We start from the raw sequence: 16,773 nt of genomic DNA, 5'->3' as shown, positions 1-16,773 counted from the left end.
ATTCTCAGTCTCACCACCCTCTTTTCCTACCACTATTCGAAACTACCAATTATTTTCCCCTGGTTACTGTCCGTCTCCCCCAGTAAAATGTCAGCTCAGTGAGGGCTGGTAGCAAATCTATCTTATTCACATCTGTAACCCAGGGCCCAGAAGGGTGCCCAGGGCATGTTATTTCAACATATATTTTCTGATAACTGAATGAATGAATGAAAAGAAGATACAGGGAGGCAGGTAGTCTGCCTTCCAGACATCTGGACAAATTGACTTCAGGGGCTTCGTTCCACTTCCCACCCCCATTTTCCAGATAAGGAGGCTGAGGTCCAGAGAGGGTGAGTAATCAGATCATAGTCACACAGCACAGCCACATCAAAACTCGTCCCAAACTGAAAATCACATGGGGCTGAATGGTTAAGACTCTGGGCTTCCACTGCAGCAGGCACAGATTTGATCCCTGGTTAGGGAACTAAGATCCCACATGCCTCGCGATGCAGCCAAAAAAAAAATTGATAAGCAATTAAAGAAATAAGAAGGGAGAAGTCTCCAGTGACCTGGAATGGGTCTGTAGGGATCGCTTCTCTCTGAATGCACACATTCCTGAAATATCATCCCCAAACCCATATTGCCAGTGAGGGTTGTGCTGGACCTATGCATCACCTTTACTATTACCTAATTCACATGCTTCTTGAAACCTTAAACGCTGTTTAGAAAGAGAATGTTATCACTACTCTAAATGGAGAAACAGTATCGCTTCCTGGAATTAGATCTATGTCGCAATAAATAAAAGGAAAAACAAAATGATGCCATTACCTCGCAGCCAGCTTCTGTTGTGCTGAGACTCCAAGCCAGCCAGCATAAGCAAGCTAGCACCAGAGATTCGCTCTCAAACAATCAGAAGGGCTGAAAAATAACTGAAAAGGCAGTGAGTTACTCTGGAGGCATCAGGCACCAGTTCCTCCTGTGGGTCGGTGTCCTGTTGGTGAAATAATAGTGTGGCAGCATCCCACAGTGATAGTGGTTTTGATCACAGGGACCCCCAAAAGGCCTGGGAGGCAAAGTCTTCATCCTCCAATTTCTGCTGGTGAGAAGCGGCTACTGCCTGAGCACCTGCAGCAGGTGTGAGCACAGGTTCCCAAGTTCTCTGCTGGGCAACGGGATTTCTTTTTTTTTTTTGTAAATGTTATCTGGCTATGCCAGTTCTTCGTGTGGCATGCAGGATCTAGTTCCCCGACCAGGGATCGAACCTGGGCCGCCTGCTTTGGGAGTGCAGAGTCTTAGCCACTGGGCCACCAGGGAAGTCCCAGCTTCCAGAATTTCTTTTTCAGTGAGGTTGGCATGTTTTGTAGGTGCCCAGATAAATGGTGTTCTTTCCCCCACATACTTTTAACATGAGATGAACCATAACATAAAACTAACCCGTTTAAAGTGAACAATTCAGAGGCATTTGTTCCCTTCACAATGTTGTGAAAGCACCTCCTCCACCCCATTCCAAGAGATTTTTTTTGTCACCCCAAAAGGACACCCTGTCCCCACGAAGTAGTCACTGTCCATACCTCTAATCTGTCCAACCCCTGGCAATCACCAGTCCACTTTCTGTCCCTACAGTTTACTTGTCCTGGACATTTGGTATAAAAGGAATCAGACAATACGTGGGGTTTTGTGAATGGCTTCTTTGACTTAGCACCTTGTTTTCGAGGCTCACCCATGTGTTGGCATGTAGCAGCGCTTCATTCCTTTCTATGGCTGAATAATATTCCGTATGGGCTTTGCAGGTGGCTCAGTGGTAAAGAAGCCTCCTGGCAATGCAGAAGACGTAGGAGACGCGGGTTCCATCCCTGGGTGGGGAAGATCCCCTGGAGAAGGAAATGGCAACCCACTCCAGGATCCTTGCCTCGGAAATCCCATGAACAGAGGAGCCTGGCGGGCTACAGCCCATGGGGGTGCAAAGAGTTGGATGCGATTGAACACAAGCACATATAATTTATTTTTAAAAATTGTGTTGTCCTTGAGAGAGTTCCTCTGGAAATTTGTACTTGTTCCACAATTCTCAAAATAGTTTTGGAAACCTTTGGAAAGTTCTTTTCTTTATTTTTTATTATTATTTTATTATTGGAAAACCCTTGTGATGACTCAACGTCATATCATTTTTTTTTAAGCCGTGCCTTGCATCATGTGGGATCTTCCCTAACCAGGGATCTAACCCCTGCACACTGCATTGGAAGCACAGAGTCTTAACCATTAGACTGCCAAGGCAGTCCCATGAAGTTAGATCTTATTGTGCCCTTTTTATAGATGGCAAAACTAAGGCTCAGAGAGGCTGCGTGCCTGGAATCAATCACACACACTTCCTGGTCTCAGGTTGCTAACAGCCTGGGGATGGAGACACAGACACAACATGGGCTGAGAGGTTATAACGCAGAAAGCAGTAAACAGACTGCTCCGCGTGTTCCCGTGGGCGACGCTGGTTTGACCAGCTGCTTCATCTTCACTGAGTATGAGTGTGGAAGTGGAGTCTTTGCTGCTTCTGAGCAAAGAGAATGTATACCATCAGGTTTTCCTCCAGTGAAAAAGGGATCATGGAGAATCTGGTGATTCTAAGTGAATGCTTCAAAAAACTGAACACGTGCCCCAGTGTCCCGGGGCTTGTGCCCTCTCTGGTTCTGAAGTTCTGGGGTGGGGCCTGAGAGGCCGCGTTTCCACGCAGCTCCCAGGTGCTGCTGCTGCTGCTGGTCCGCGGACCACACTTTGAGTAACATGGGGCTAGAAGATTTGAATTCAGGTCCCAGCTCTGCCATAAACTCTTGATGGGAACTCAGGCTAGTCTCTCGCCATCTCTGAGCCTCAGTTTCTTTCCCTGCTCAGTTGCGGGGGGCATTGCCCTCATCTGGAACATTCTCTGAGGCATAAAAAGCAAGTCATGGTGCCATTTCCTGCGCGCTTGCCTGAAAGCCATGGACACCTGCCGGGGTGAGAGGTTTCCTCCCCAAAGTGCCCCCTGGAGCCCATCAGCAGGTGCTGGGGTGGGTCCCCAGCCCTGGCATGCAATGCAGAAAGAGGAGGCCAGAGGCGGCGAGGCCCCAGAGAAGCCGTGGGAGAGGTTTCCGTTCATCACAGAAATGGCCCATTTGCAATGATCGGTTGCCCAGGTGTTAATAACGCTAATGGCATAGGAAGGGTAAACTCGGTCACTTGGCTGAACAGGAGAAATATGCAGAGAAGTGCTTGGGTTTCCATAAATCAGCCGGGTGCAGCGCGACGAGGGAGGCAGGACTTAAAATTCTGGTCAGGAGATGGGTATTCTCATAATCCGAGCTGGAGAGGTAATTTATTCTGTTTATATCTTTTTACTGCATGACAAGGCTTGGGAGCAGGAGCCCTCCACAGCCATTCTGCATTTTAAATATTAGTCCTAAGCACAGTGGGTCAGATCTCATGCTCCAGCTCCGTGGGGTGTTCATTTTGGGGCTGGAGGACAGAAACGGGGGAGAACATGCACACCAGGGGCTGGAATACATGTGGGTTCACTGTCCAGTGTTGGCCAGAATTACAGCCTCGGGGCAGTGAGGGAAACATTACGGTCCCCTTTTCCCAGAGCTGGAGGGCACAGGCAGGGGCTGGCTCACCTCCTTACCTGCTCAGCTCAGAGGGGTTTCCCCCCCCCCCGCCCTTGGAGATCTTTTATTTTTAAATGATAATAAATACAGGCGATGAAGAGATAGAGGAGATGAACGGATACATTAATGCAGGAGGAAAGGGATGGGGAGGGAGGGAGAGAGAAAGGAACAAGGGCAAACATGGGGAAGCTGGAAGTCCTCTGTCTTTTGACCTTGGTAATTTTCATCGTGCCCTTTGCTCTTCTGGTTGATTTTGTTTAACCCCGCAAGGGGTTTTAAACGAAATCCAGTGAGGTTGCTACCGGTAGGAATTAGCATTCATTAGTCTTTCTTGAATCTCCTTTTAGGGCAGCTGGCACGCGTTCATTTCATTTCATTCATTCATTCATGTAGTTGCTAGACAGAGAGTGAGGTCTTACCTGCGCCAGGCAGTGTCCTGGGTCCAGGGACAAGGTAGGCTTCGGGAGCAGTTCTTAATTCAAAACTCGGCTCTGCTACTGCACGTCTGTGTGACCCCCAGCAGCTCATGTCACTTCTTGAGCCTCAGTCTCCTCATCTGTAGAATGGGGATAACAACACTCATCCTGAAAGGGGTGGAAGATCAAATTAGGCTCCAGATCAGTCTTTTTCAGGCAGATGTCCTGCACGTTTGGGAGACTTGGAAGCGACTGGGGAGCTTAACAAATGTGAAACACCTTGGGTACCACGCCAGAGAGCAGTTCCAGCCATGGGCTGGAGGACGGGGCAGGGACATTCATTTTTACGAAGCATAGTCCTCTGATCACACTTTGAGACAATGGTTGTGGGTGTCTAGGGACAAATGTCCCCCCATAGCTCTCTTCCTTCTCCACCTAACCTTCCTTAGGAACCACCTCCCAAGTTAAGTGCACCCAAGACCATGACTATGACACCTGCAGGGTCACTGCCAGGAGTGGGGTGGGGGTGGGATTTCTCCTCCCAGAGCCCCTGGGCCCTGCAGGCACTAGGGGAGCTGAAATGAGCTTATGGAAGTGGAGGTGGATTTGAGTTGATTTTGACAAGGATCTCCTTTTCTCCCCTTGTCATTCATCATTCAAGGAAGCTGGTGTGTATGTGTGTGTGTGTGTGTGTGTGCACGCATGCGTGTGTGTGTGTGTGTGTGTGTGTGTTGGCAGAGGATGGGAGTGAGGATTGAACCCAAGACTTAGACTTCCAAAACCTTGGCCACAGGATAAATTGCATCTCTCTAACGTGGATGAAATGCCATTGTGAGCCCATTTCATGGTAGGCATACTGAGGCTCAGAAAGGTGATACAGTGACCAGCCAGCCAGTCTCCTGGAGCCCAGGGCCCTTGTTCTGTTTTACCCTTATCCCACTCCTAGGTGACCTCTGCTCCCAACCCTCCTGACACACCAACACTCAGAGCTAGAGCCCGGGGGAATCAGCCTCAAGTAAGTCCTGATCATGACCCCAGAGATCACATCCCCCCTGGACTCTGGTCTCTGGAGCCGCCCTCTGAGACCTTAATGGGGCCACCCCAGGGTCATTCGAGAGTGGGCCTCTCCCAGACGCCTGGTGCTCCTGGAGTCATGAGCATGCCAAGGGCTCTGTGTCTATGTGCATGAGCTCTAGTCTCAAAATGAAAAGGAAAAACAAAAAACAAAAAAATCTGGAAAGAAACGTATCAACTCGTTTACTTGAGATTCCGGGGGATTATCTTTTCTTTCTTCTGCTTATCTGCATTTTCTAGATTTTCCACCACAAGCAAGTAGCATTTGTCTGATAAAGACAAATGTGCTATAAGGAAAGAAAAGGAAAAGTCAGGTCGCCTCTAATTATTCTTGTGATGTCCGCGTGAAAGGAGTGTCGAGGAGGGCTCTTAGCATGTGTCCATCCCCTGGTGGTTCACTCCCCACCAGCTCCCAGTCCCCCTCCTTTTCCTGCTGCTGCTAAAATGGGTAAGCCCCTCCCCCACCCTAAGCTTGGGAGAAAAGACGTCCAAATGCAGGACCCTCTTCCATCTATTCTCTCTCCTCATCTGTTTTTCTCATCCTACAGTGTTTGAGCTGCAAAAGAATGAAGTCATAGAAAGGGCTCCCTCTAGTCCCCACTTTTGAAAGTAGGGAAACTGAGGCAGAGAAAGGGAGGGACTTGCCTCAGACCCGTTAAATCTCCTCAAGAACTCCCTTCCACCATGCCGATTTACCAAAGGATCCAAGCAGGCACTGTGTTAAGAATTGCAGGATGAGCAGCCTTGTTCTCCCTGCGGGCATTTCGGTCCTAACACAGCCTTGCAGCACTGGACCTACCAGCCTGCTTTTTTTTTTTTTCTGTCTGCGCCACTAGGCATGTGGGATCTTAGTTCTCTGACCAGGGATCGCACCTACAACCCCTGAAGTGGAGATGTGGAGTCTTAACCACTGGACTGCCTGGCAGGTCCCAACCTGCTTTTTGTCTGTTTGGTTATGTTTTTGCCATCTGAAATTACCCAGAGGAGTAATGAGTGAAGCTCTAATTGCTCTGGTGATAAACAAGTCGCACATCCATTCAGTCATCAAATATTTTGAAGGCCTACTATGTGCCAGGCTGGCTTGTGTTAGATTAGGGTATTACATAAAACTGGGGGAGATACTATTGGTACATTGTAGCTGTCAAAAAAAAAAAAAAAAATGGCAGGCATCTTCCTTACCTGTTAGCTGCCAAAAGAACCCCTCCCATCACCCTGCTAGATGAGAGGTCTTTGCATCCATCAAGTCTGTTTTATGTCAGAAACAAGAACCAGAATAGTTCCATTGATTCAGAGTGACTGAAGACAGAGGCAAAAAGGAAAAAAAAAAAAAAAAGAAAACCACACAGCATGGAGGGAAAAAAGAATTTTTTATTAATCTTTTTAAAAAAGTTGATTTTTTCGGTGGTTTTTTTTTTTCACTTTTTTTTTTTTTAGGTAAACCTCTTTCTGGCTCCCCTCCCCAACTCTGCCCACCCTCCTCTTAAAAATATAAAAATGTCCAACCCCAGATAACTAGTGTACAATAAATAAACAGTAAACACAAAAACATACTTTATTTGTTTCTTCTTTATACAAAATAAGGAAACTAGAAGCGTTCAACTTCCAAAAAAGTATAATACTGTACATCCTGACCGCCCAGCCTCCAAGGATCTGGGCACGGAGGGTGGTCTGTGGGCCAGAGCCCAGAAATCTTGGCGCCTTGCCCAAGCGGGAGCCCAGGATGGGCAAGTGTTTGAATCTGGCCTGGACCCCCGGGTTCAAAATAAATGTCAAAGGAAGGAAGAGATGGGGGTCTGGCCCTGGGCTGGCCATGTCCGGACGGTTCCCATCTCTTCCTAGAAAAGCTGACCGTGATCATCGAGGTTGACCACCAGGGGGCGCGAACGCACAGGTGGAGCTGTCTTCCAATGACCCCCCCAACCCTACCCGCACCCCATTCAAACATGTTTCTCAGTCTCCATCTCTCTGCTGGCTCTCTCTCCATCTTCTAACTCATTCTGCTCCCTTTCCTCACTCCTTTCAATCTCCCTTTTTCTTATCTTTTTTTTTTTAAAGACGGGAAAGCAGAGTGAGAAATACGATTACAAAATGCCAGTCGGATTCCAGGGAGGGGGGAAAAAAGAAATCGTCTCCATCCCTTGGCTTCAGCCTTCTCTTGGTCCAAAGAGGTGGTGTGTGGGTTGGGGGAGAGATCGGGGGAAGCCTAGAGCGTGCTTGAAATCTCTTGACCCTTCGGAGTTAACACTTTGGTCCCAAGAAATCGCTCGCAGCTGCCGGGACACGCTGGCAGGGGGTTCCCGGAGAGGCCGCGGTGGGTGGATGGAGATGGGGGGCGGGGTCGGTCCTCCTCCTTCGCGCCCAGCCGAGAAGCAGCTGCCGGTTGAGTTCGGACTCGGGAGAGAGCGAGCTGTGTCAACGTTGGGCGTTTTGGTTTAGGGAGGCTGCGTCCGGGGTGAAGTTGGGGGGCGGGGGCGGGGGCCGGCCGGGCGGGTCCCCGGGGCCAAGCGCGGGGGGGTGGCCCGGCCCGGTGGCCTTACCATACGGCGGCCTCGTTGAGCTCAGGGTTGGGGTGCGACAGGGGTCCGCTGTAGCCGCTGGTGCCGCTCATGGGGAAGGGGGGGCTAGGGCCGCCGCTGAACACCTCGCCCGGCATGGGGTGCAGCGAGCCGGGCAGGCCCGGCTCCGGGCTCGGCGTGTCCGGGTGCGAGATCATGTCGGTGAACCTGGGGTTGTCGGCGGCGTGCGGGCCGGCGATCGGCGGCTCCAGCGCGCCCAGCGGCGTTGAGCCGGGCCCCGAGGCGGCCAGAAAGCTCGAATCGGCCGGGGACTGCGCCTGCGACGGCGGGCCGTGCGCAAAGAAGTCATAGTTGCCTCCCGGCGCGTAGTAGTCTCCTTGGTAGTCTGCGGAGGGGACAGGGCGGCAGAGGGGAGAGTGAGAGGCGGGGAGGTCGCTGAGGAAAGACTCACGGGGCCTGGGGGAGGAGATCCGGGGGAGGGGACCCAGGGAGACCAAGGGCAGAGAGGTGCAGATGCGGCTGCGGCTGGCGGGACAGGACGTTCACGGGGACCACGCCCGTGGAGAGGCCTGCGGAGACCAAGGGAGAGGCAGGCCAGAGGGCGGAAGACCAGACTCCGAGTTCGTGCTGGGGAGACAGACAACCAGTGAGACGCAAAGGCTACAGTCTCAGGAGCTGGGAGAGACTCAGGGACGATGAAGGACACACACCTTTCAACATCAGAGGTTCCCTGACACAGAGGCGGAGAGACAGAGGTCACGGGGGAAGCGCAAGAGACAGAGGGTTCCAGACAGTGCCTTAGAGCTGGCTAGCGAGCGAGAGGCACTGGACAATACCAGACAAAGAGGCAGGGAGAGATCGGCAGGACAGCACGCGAGCAGACACCCCAGACTCAGAGTCCGTGGGGAGGCAAGAAGAGAGATTCAGTCACTGAACCCACGGCTGGGACAGACACCCGGGGTTATTCAAGTTAAACAGAGATAGTGCAGGAGCCGGAAAGGGAAAGCTGAGGCGGCTGTGTGGTTAGAGACGCAGAAAAAAACCCGGGGAGAGACCCAGGAACAAGATGGAAGGTGGGGAGAGACAGAGGCGTCCAGGGACGCGAAAGATGAGTCAGACAGAGGGCCAGAGACCCGGGGGCTGAGAGACCCAGGAGCTGAGAGACCCGGGAGAGGAGCAGGGCAGGGAGGCAGAGATGGCGGAAAGAGAACTGAAGGTGAAATGGTTGCGATCGGGCGGCGACCCAGCCTGGGAGAAGCGCAGCCCGAGCACAGTGGCGCTGGCGAGTTCGGCCCCGGCCGCCGAAACTTGGCCGCGGACCATGCCAGGCGGCCTCAGAGCCCTCCCCTTCCCCGCGCTGCACCCCCTCGGGCCTCCGATCGGTTGCCTCGGCCTCACCTGGCCAAGAAGCCGGGGGGGATGATAAAAAAAAAACACTCGCCGGGCCGCGTCTAGAGATCCCTGCGCCTTGGGGTAAAGCTGTATCCGCCGGGGTGGGGTTGCCAAGACTCCCAAAGTTTTGGGGCATTTTGGGGACATTCAGCCCTTTTACCAATCTGGTCATAGCTATTGGTTCTCTCGGCGGAAAAATGCACAAATTCGAATTTTGCCCACAAATTCAGGGAGCGCAGTGACGCCAGATTACACGCCCGCCCATTCTCGACAAAGTGTTTCTGAGTCAATTCCGTGACCTCCTCCTAAAGCCCCCTTCCCTGAACCCTTTCGAACAGAGGACAGAGCCTCTTTCCCTCCACCTCGGGTTGTCCCCTGAAAGAGTGGGGCGTGGGACCCCACGAAAGGAGCCCCCTTGACAATAACCCGCTTTGGGCGGAGGGAAAACCAGCGCGTCCGTAAGCCGGAGTCTCTTCAGCAAAAACCCACGCCTCCTGTTCAGGGCCGGGGTCTGTCGCCGGGGCGAGTGCTGGACTCCCCCGGCTGCCCCCTTCCCTCCCCAAACCCTCCTTGACATCAATCCAAACGGGGAGTGTCTGGAGGCGGGCTTGGAGACGGTTTAGGCAACAGCCAAAACGGTCGCCAATTACTTTTTAAAAACCGCTCATTCCACTCTCCCCGTAAGTGAAGAGAAAGGTTGGAAGCGGCGAATTTGGGGCCCCTAAGGGACGGCGATGGGGGACGGCCACGGTCCGTAGCGAGCCGGCTAGCCAGCGAGGGCCTCGGCCCCCGCGCGGAGCGCACCGCCTCCGCCCATATGGCGGCCGGGCCGGAGGTAATTGGAACAAACGCCGTCTGAAAAGGGCACAAAAGCCGCAGCTGGGGCTTTGTCCCCGCTCCCACGGGGAGCCGCCGGCCCCGCCGCCCGGCCCCTTTCTCGCCCGCTGCCGGCCGCCGCCGCCGCCGCCGCCGGGATCTCCCAGCGCGGATTAGGCGGGGCTGCCTCCCTGGGGCTGCGGGGTCCGCGGCCGTCCCCCCAACCCATTCCTGGGAAAGAGGGACCCCGCGTGTCCAGGCCCCCACCCTATCCAGCAGACAGGGGGCTAGAAGAGGCGGTCGGGTTGGTGGGAGGCACGCTGGTCCTGGGGGAAACCTTGGTTAATTACCCAGGCGGGGAAAAATTCCGGACTGGTACCGCCCCGCCAACCTCCCCGCGGCGGGCGGAGATTTTGCGCGCAAGGAGGCAAAGATGGGTGAAGAGTGTCGGTGAGTAGCCGCCCCAGGACAAGTCCACTAGGCCGACTCCCTTTGGCATCTGTACCTGCCCTGCCATCTCAGTCTCTTCCCTAAAAGCACATCACCATTTTTCACCCCCAGTTTCCGGGGACCCTGGCCGGGCCGGAAGAGCTAACCTCCTAGGCCTGTGGATAAAACAAAGCTGGTAGAGGGTGCCCTTATTTTCCTTCCTGGGTCTGCCTGGGCACCGGGATCCTGGCCCTCCCCTTCCACACTGCCACTCAGCTGACTTTTCTAAAAGAAGTCACCTCTCACCAATCTGGGTTACTAGGGCCACCCCCTTCCCCAGTCTGGGTGGAACAGAGATCCCTCTCAGGCAAAGACATTCCTGGGGGCTCCCCAAATTCAGAGGCTCAGGAATAGAGAAGGTGAGATGCCTTCCTTGAGCCCACAAGTCTGGGATGCGCAGGACGGGTGAGTGAGTCCAATAGTGCCCTGGAGCAACTGGGTCTCCACAAAACAGGAGGTGAGGGAGTCGGGAGAGGTCACTCAGAAGAGTGAAGTGAACGCAGAGGGGAGAAGGGAGGACAGAAGAGAGAAGGAGAAAGGGAAGAGGCGACTAAGAGGAGAGCGCACCCAGGCCTGAGCGTGCTAACAGCAACAGAGGAATTCTTCTGGGCCATGCTGGGCTCCTTGCCCCTGCAGCCCTATGGGAGAGTGGATAACTGGGTTGGCTCAATTCTTGCTTTCCCCCACGCCCTCACCCCACCCCACCCCCAGTCGTGATGAACCCTGGTGTTCTTGCAGCTGGTGGGTGGGCCAGAGTCCTAGTCCAGCAAAACCTGCCCAACTGCCAGGCATCTGGGCTAAATGGTCCAGATGCTGTGTACATGGTCCCCGAGGTCGGAAAAGGAGATGCTGTCTTGAAAGATAGCGAGGGGGTGACCCCAGAGGACCCCTGACCCCTCCAGCACTGTTGGTGCTGCCTGCCAGGGCCTGTTTTCCGGCTGGTGCCAACATACACCAGGCCAGCCCGTGGGCCAGGGCGGCAGAAGGTTGTGTGTCAGGCTGGGATGGGGTACACGCTGAGTGCTTGACCTGGAGTGTCAGCGTGTCTGTCAGTATACCCAGGGGGTGGGGTATACCTGTGTTGGTTGTGGGTGATCATGTGTCTAGACGTGGGTCTCCGTGGTCTCTGAACTCGTGTGCGTCCTGCGTGGGTGAGTGTGTCACTGTGTGGGTGAGTGTGTCACTGCGTGGGTGAGTGTGTCACTGCCTGTCTCACATATTTATCTGTGGGTATCAAGCTGTGGGTGAGTGAACGCATGTGTCTGATTTTCTGTCCAGAAAGTATCTGAGCGTGGGTCTGCCCCTGCTGATGTGTGTCTCTTAAGGTGTGTTCATGATTCTGTATGTTTTTCGTGGGTAGAAAGGAGGAAGGGGTCCCCGGGCACCCCAGATCGCAGGGATCCAGGCCTGCACTCTCAACCAGCACTGACCTAGGTGTGGGGCACCACGTCCAAGGCGGGGTGCTTACCTCCGTAGTAGGTATACGGAGTGGACCCCAACATCTCCGACTCGTCCAAGCGACCGCCCAGCGGACGCATGCGCCTCGGACTCCGGAAGAAGGCGTGTCTCCGGGCGCCCAGGGCGCTCAGCTGTTTCATCCGGCGTTCTTTGGACCGTCGGTTCTGGAACCACACCTGGGACAGAGAAGGGGCACGTGAGCTCTGATCTGGGTCACCTTCTTTCCCTGCCCGGGCCGTCCCTGCTGGGTCCTAGCGCCTCCTTCGCACCAAGAATGCCCTGAGCCGGGGGGGGCCGGGCCGGATTAGACCAGAGGGGTGGAGAAGGGCCTCGGCGAACCAGCCAAGGGTGAAGGATTTCGCGGACCCGTGGGGCGACTCATAAAGAGCTGGGCTTCCTGGTCCTTGGCCCGTCCGCAGTGTGACGGCTTTATAAAGGCCTCCCGCCCAGCAAGGCGCTGGTCTCGGCTCCTCGCCTCCCCCAGCCGGGCTCTGGCCGTTTGTCTGTCTGCCCGCGCGTCAGGCGCCCGGAGGGAACACACGGAGAACAAACAGCGCCTCTTCCTCTGCCCAGAGGATGGGAGGAAGGGAAAGGTACCCGTACTCCAGCGAGGCTTAAAACCTTCCTTGAAAGGGGCGAGGGGCGGGAATCAGAGAGGTGACGTGACCCGCCCAAGATGGCACCGCTGGAAGACAGTAGGGCCAGGCTGGATCTTCCGGCTAGGAGTGTGACCAGCGGGCCCCGACCTCCGGCGCACCGCTGCCCCTGCGCCGAACTCGGCGCGCCCTTAGCCAAGGAGGCTGTGCGCGAGACGCCTCCGAGCTTCCCTGCTCGCGGACGCAGCGGCGCTGGGAGCGGTGGCCCGACCCGGGCCGCACCTGGATGACGCGCATGTTGAGGCCGGTCTCCTGCGCCAGCTGCTCGCGGATGTGGCGCGTGGGCTTGGGCGTGGCGGCGAAGGCGGCCTTGAGCGTCTCCAGCTGCTTGGCTTTGATGGTGGTGCGCGGGCCGCGCCGCTTGGTGCCCGAGTTCTGCTCCTCGTTCTCGTTGTTGGCCGTTTCCTTGTCCGACGACGTCGAGTTGTCGGTCTCCTTGGGATCGTCCTGGAGTGGATCCTGGAGGTCCGGGGACAAGCTGCGGTCCGTACAGGACGACACTGCGGGAGGACGGAGCGGGAAGGGAACCGGACGTCAGCGGCGGCCCGAGACCTCTCCAGTCGGGTAGCGGGCTCCGGGCGGCCCGGGCCACCACCAACCGCGGCCGGTTTCCCACCCCAAACCTGCCGCAGCCCCTCCCCCAGGGGCCCGACGCCCGCCCACTCCCTCCAGGCGGGGCCCGGCCTTCCGAGGGGCCCTTCTCAAGCCCTCCCAGCACTTCCCAGCCAGCGCTTGCGACAGGGGGAGGCGCGCTCTCGGGAGAGCGGACGCAAGGAGGGTCCTGACGCCCTCCTGGCCTGGGATCTTCTTTTCCCACCTCTCCTTCCCTCAATTACTGTCCTCACTATGCAGCTAGAAATTAGCAGGAGCTGAAAAGACTCGGAAAGGGGAAACTGCACGGCTCCAAATTGGAGGAGGAGGACCGCTTGGACAAGAATTGAAGGAGGGCAGGGGAAGAGCAGGTGCAGCAAGTATCTTGAAAGGCTGGCTGCCAACGCTGCCCCTCTTCGCCAGCCCCCCACGGCCCCTCCGTGTGCCTTGACCTTTGAGTGGAGAGCTCTGAACCCGGGGCAAAGTGGGGAGGGCGCTGGGGCCTGGGCCTGGGCCGGGGAGGGGTGAGGGCCTCCTACCCGAGTTGAGGCTGCCCTCCTTGAGGCTGGAGGAGCTCAGGTAGTCGTCCTTGCACACGAACTTGTTCTCGTCGATGACGTAGAGCTCCTCGCCGGTGGACAGCTGCTTGTTGCAGACCATGCAGGTGAAGCAGTTGAGGTGGAAGACTTTGCTGCGGGCCTTGCGAACCAGGTCGCTCGGTGAGATGCCTTGCGCACAGCCCGCACACTTAGTGCCAAAGCGCCTGCAGATGGACACGGCCTGTCACCTGAGGCCAGCCCAGTGTCCCATCCTCCCCGAAGCCCTGACCTCCTCCTGCCCGGCCCTGGCTTCTGAGAAGCCTGCATTTCCACGTCTGTCAACAGGAGATCCCAGTCCTGTCCTCCCTGGCCGGAAATGCCAGACAGGAGACAAAATGCCCTGGACTGTGCCTCGGTGGTCGGGCTCATTTGAACCCTGCTGGGCTTCTGGCAATGGGTGCAGCCTTCAGCCGAGGAGAAGGCCCAGAGCACCCCAAGTCGTGCCCTTCCTCCACCCCCACCCCTACCAGATTCTCCCCGGGATGCTCCAGGCAAACTCTGCTCTCGAGGTCAGGGAGGATTTTAAAGCCAGGCAGGCCAGGTTGGGACCACTTCTTGGCTTTGCCTTCTGGATCCTTAACAGTCTGCTGAGATCCAGGTAGGATCTGTCAGCCTGGCTGGTGGGTCCTAGCAATGGAGCATCGAGGGGGACCCTCTCCTGAGCTGAACCTAAGCAGGAAAGAGAGAGCCTCTACTGATTCCCAGCACTGTAGACTTTCTAGGCCCTGCTCTGGGCCCCCCTGGAGCTGGTCAGGGGCCTGTGGGCTCTGGAAGGCAGGGACTGGGCCTCCAGGTCCCCAGATCCCAGGCCCTGGCAGGCAGGGGAGGAGGATATGTGATCAGAAGGCAGTCCTAAACCTGCATGGCCAGAACTCGGGATCTCTCCAATGCCTCCTTTTCTGTGTTCCCTGTCTAGATCCTCTTCTTTCTTCTAGGAGTGCTGGGAGTCAGCCGGCCTCCCCTGAAATGGATGGTGCAGACCGGCACAGGGAAGGGGGAGGAGAAGGGGGAGCGGTGAGGTGCAGGGAGAGAGAGGGCAAGGGCCCAGGACTCTGGGGCCCCACATCTACTCACACCCACGTCTCTAAACAGGGCGAATTTGGGTGACGTTGATGTAGTGAGGGCATTAGAAGCCATAAGTCACTTTTGGCCTTATCCGGCAGCATAATTGGCCATATGCACCTTATCAAAAATCATTAGGTGCTTTGCAAGCACCACATGAGGGGCCTTGGGCCTCTGGGGCCGGGGAGTTTACACGTGTAAAGGCGCGACTGACATTTTCTCCTATTCAAATTCCCCAGTGCCAGCCACCAGGCCGGTGAGCAGCCTTTCTGCACAGCGTTAATCATGCCCCCCTCTTCCCTCTGCGCCTGGAATTCACACTCACAAAGCCGACTCTGGGTGCCTGTGGGGAAGTGGGCCAGGCCTAGCGGCCAAAACCCCCACAGCCTTCCAGGCCAACCCTCAACATTTCTCAGCTGGGAAACCGAGACTTAGAGAAGTGATCTCTGTGATCTGCCTGAGGGCCCGAGTGGGCAGCAAGGGTAGACCCTGCAGGTCCTGATTCCAGCTTCATTTCGTTTGTACTTTGAACAGAAGAGAAAATGTTCAAGGAGTTTGGGGCTGATGGTGGGGGGATGTGGATGGGGGGATTGAGGAGAAGATTCCCTTCCCATCACCAAAGGAGACCTTTCTGGCTGGGAAGTTTCTGTTTGTCCAGAAAGGCCCGGGGAACCCTACCTGCCTGGAGCCCAGCCTCTGGACAGCCCGCACTCTGCCTGGTGGGAGAAGCCCTCTGCTGTCCCTAACTTCGCCAAAATCCTTAGTCTCTCAGAAGCGGGCTGGAAGCTTCCACCCTGGGGTGGTGCCGGCTAGGAAGAGGCAGAGACGAGTGCGGAGCAAGTTAGTCAGGGAGCTTCCTCTCTCTGCCCCACTGCCTATCCAAGCCGGCCTGGAAAAGCCAGCTAGAAGCAGCCCAGCCGCGTTCTTCTCACTCCGCCTGGGTTCCGGCCCTTGCTGGGAGAGCCGGCTCCGCACTGAAGTTGGTGAGACCGGGAGGCTGGGGTGGGTCTCTCCCGTTCCCCGGTGCCCCAACGGAGCGCGCGCGGGGCGGGCGCGCGGGCAGCAAGTAGAGGCAGCACGGGCCACTTACCTGAAGAAGTCATTTTTGCAGTAGAGCTTGCCCTCGCGTGAGAAGCACTTCTCCGAGAGGTTGGTCTTACACTCGCAGCACTGAACGCATTTAATATGCCACGCGCGGTCCAGCACGTTCAGCAGAAAGCGATCGAGGATGGGCCGCTCGCAACCGGCACAGTGCACCATCATAGCCCCACGCCCCGGCGGCTCGGGCCGCCTCGACCTCCCTTTGGGCCCCCGGCCCTCGGGCCCCCGGCCCCGCCGCTGTTCTCTGCCTCTCTTCTTGGCCGCCGCCGGGCGAGTCTGGTCCGAACCAAGACTCAGCCGGTTAAGTCCTCGGGTGATTTCTGGGCCTGGCGCTAGGCTGCCCGCGGTGGGGTGGGGACGGGTGGCGTTCACAGTCTCATGCCCCGGGCCGCGCGCCCCAGTATATCTTGGGTGGCTGCTGGCCTCGGCTCTGCCGAGCGGCTTTCCCCGGTGGCGGAGGCGCCGGCACTTTCCCCCACTTTCAAGCGGTCCCGATCCTCATCTTTGTCTGGCCGCCGCCTAATTCGCGCATCCTTATTCAGATTTGGTGACGTGGCGAGGCACGTAGGGGGCCCGGCGGCCAATGGGCTCGCGGTGGCCATGGCAACCTCTTAAATTTATAGCATATCTAAATTGGCTACAGCGTTGCGGTCCGGACAGAGCAAAAAAAAACAAGGCATCAGTATTGTTGAGTATTAGCTTGTACCTGGTTCGGAGGCAAAGTAAGTATTTACCTTCCAGTTTGGGGCTGGGGGCTGGGAGGGCCGCGCGATCTGAAAACTGCCTGTCTTCTCTCGCCTCACACATATTTGGGGGTGGGGGTCAGGGTTCCAAGGCCTAGTGGGGAGGTTGGGGACCTCTGCCCCCTTCTCCATCCACGGAACTTGCAGAAGTTGCTCAAGGCGAGGATCGCGCGCTCTGTCTGCCTCCTCTTCCCCAGCCCAGCCCGCCGTTTTGGACTCTCCCACCCGCGCGCCCCTGGGGTCAGCGCC

At 56.3% G+C, this 16,773-nt stretch overlaps 1 protein-coding gene across 1 annotated transcript; it reads right to left on the bottom strand.

Annotated features, from left to right (window-relative positions):
- Positions 1-7,634: 7,634 nt before the first annotated feature.
- On the bottom strand, positions 7,635-15,943 carry LHX5 (LIM homeobox 5). Its single transcript, XM_052655028.1, has 5 exons — positions 15,771-15,943; positions 13,559-13,782; positions 12,651-12,928; positions 11,783-11,948; positions 7,635-8,002 (listed from the first exon to the last, which is right to left on the bottom strand). Exons 1-5 carry the CDS (start codon positions 15,941-15,943, stop codon positions 7,635-7,637), a joined length of 1,209 nt encoding a protein of 402 aa, XP_052510988.1.
- Between the last annotated feature and the right edge of the window lie 830 nt (positions 15,944-16,773).

This window comes from Budorcas taxicolor, chromosome 17 (genome assembly GCF_023091745.1).
Source record: "Budorcas taxicolor isolate Tak-1 chromosome 17, Takin1.1, whole genome shotgun sequence".
In the NCBI taxonomy this organism is placed as follows: domain Eukaryota; kingdom Metazoa; phylum Chordata; class Mammalia; order Artiodactyla; family Bovidae; genus Budorcas; species Budorcas taxicolor.
Note: the sequence above shows the minus strand (reverse complement) of the source record. Positions and strands in the feature narration are given on the sequence as shown.

Bases quoted from the DNA above. Each gene is read 5' to 3' on its own strand.
- LHX5 (XM_052655028.1), bottom strand. From the start codon at position 15,943: ATGATGGTGCACTGTGCCGGTTGCGAGCGGCCCATCCTCGATCGCTTT. The intron at 12,929-13,558 runs GTAGGAGGCCCT...GTCCTCCCGCAG, and splicing joins GGAGGGCAGCCTCAACTCGG to TGTCGTCCTGTACGGACCGC. The intron at 8,003-11,782 runs GTAAGCACCCCG...TCCCCTCCGCAG, and splicing joins TCCGTATACCTACTACGGAG to ACTACCAAGGAGACTACTAC.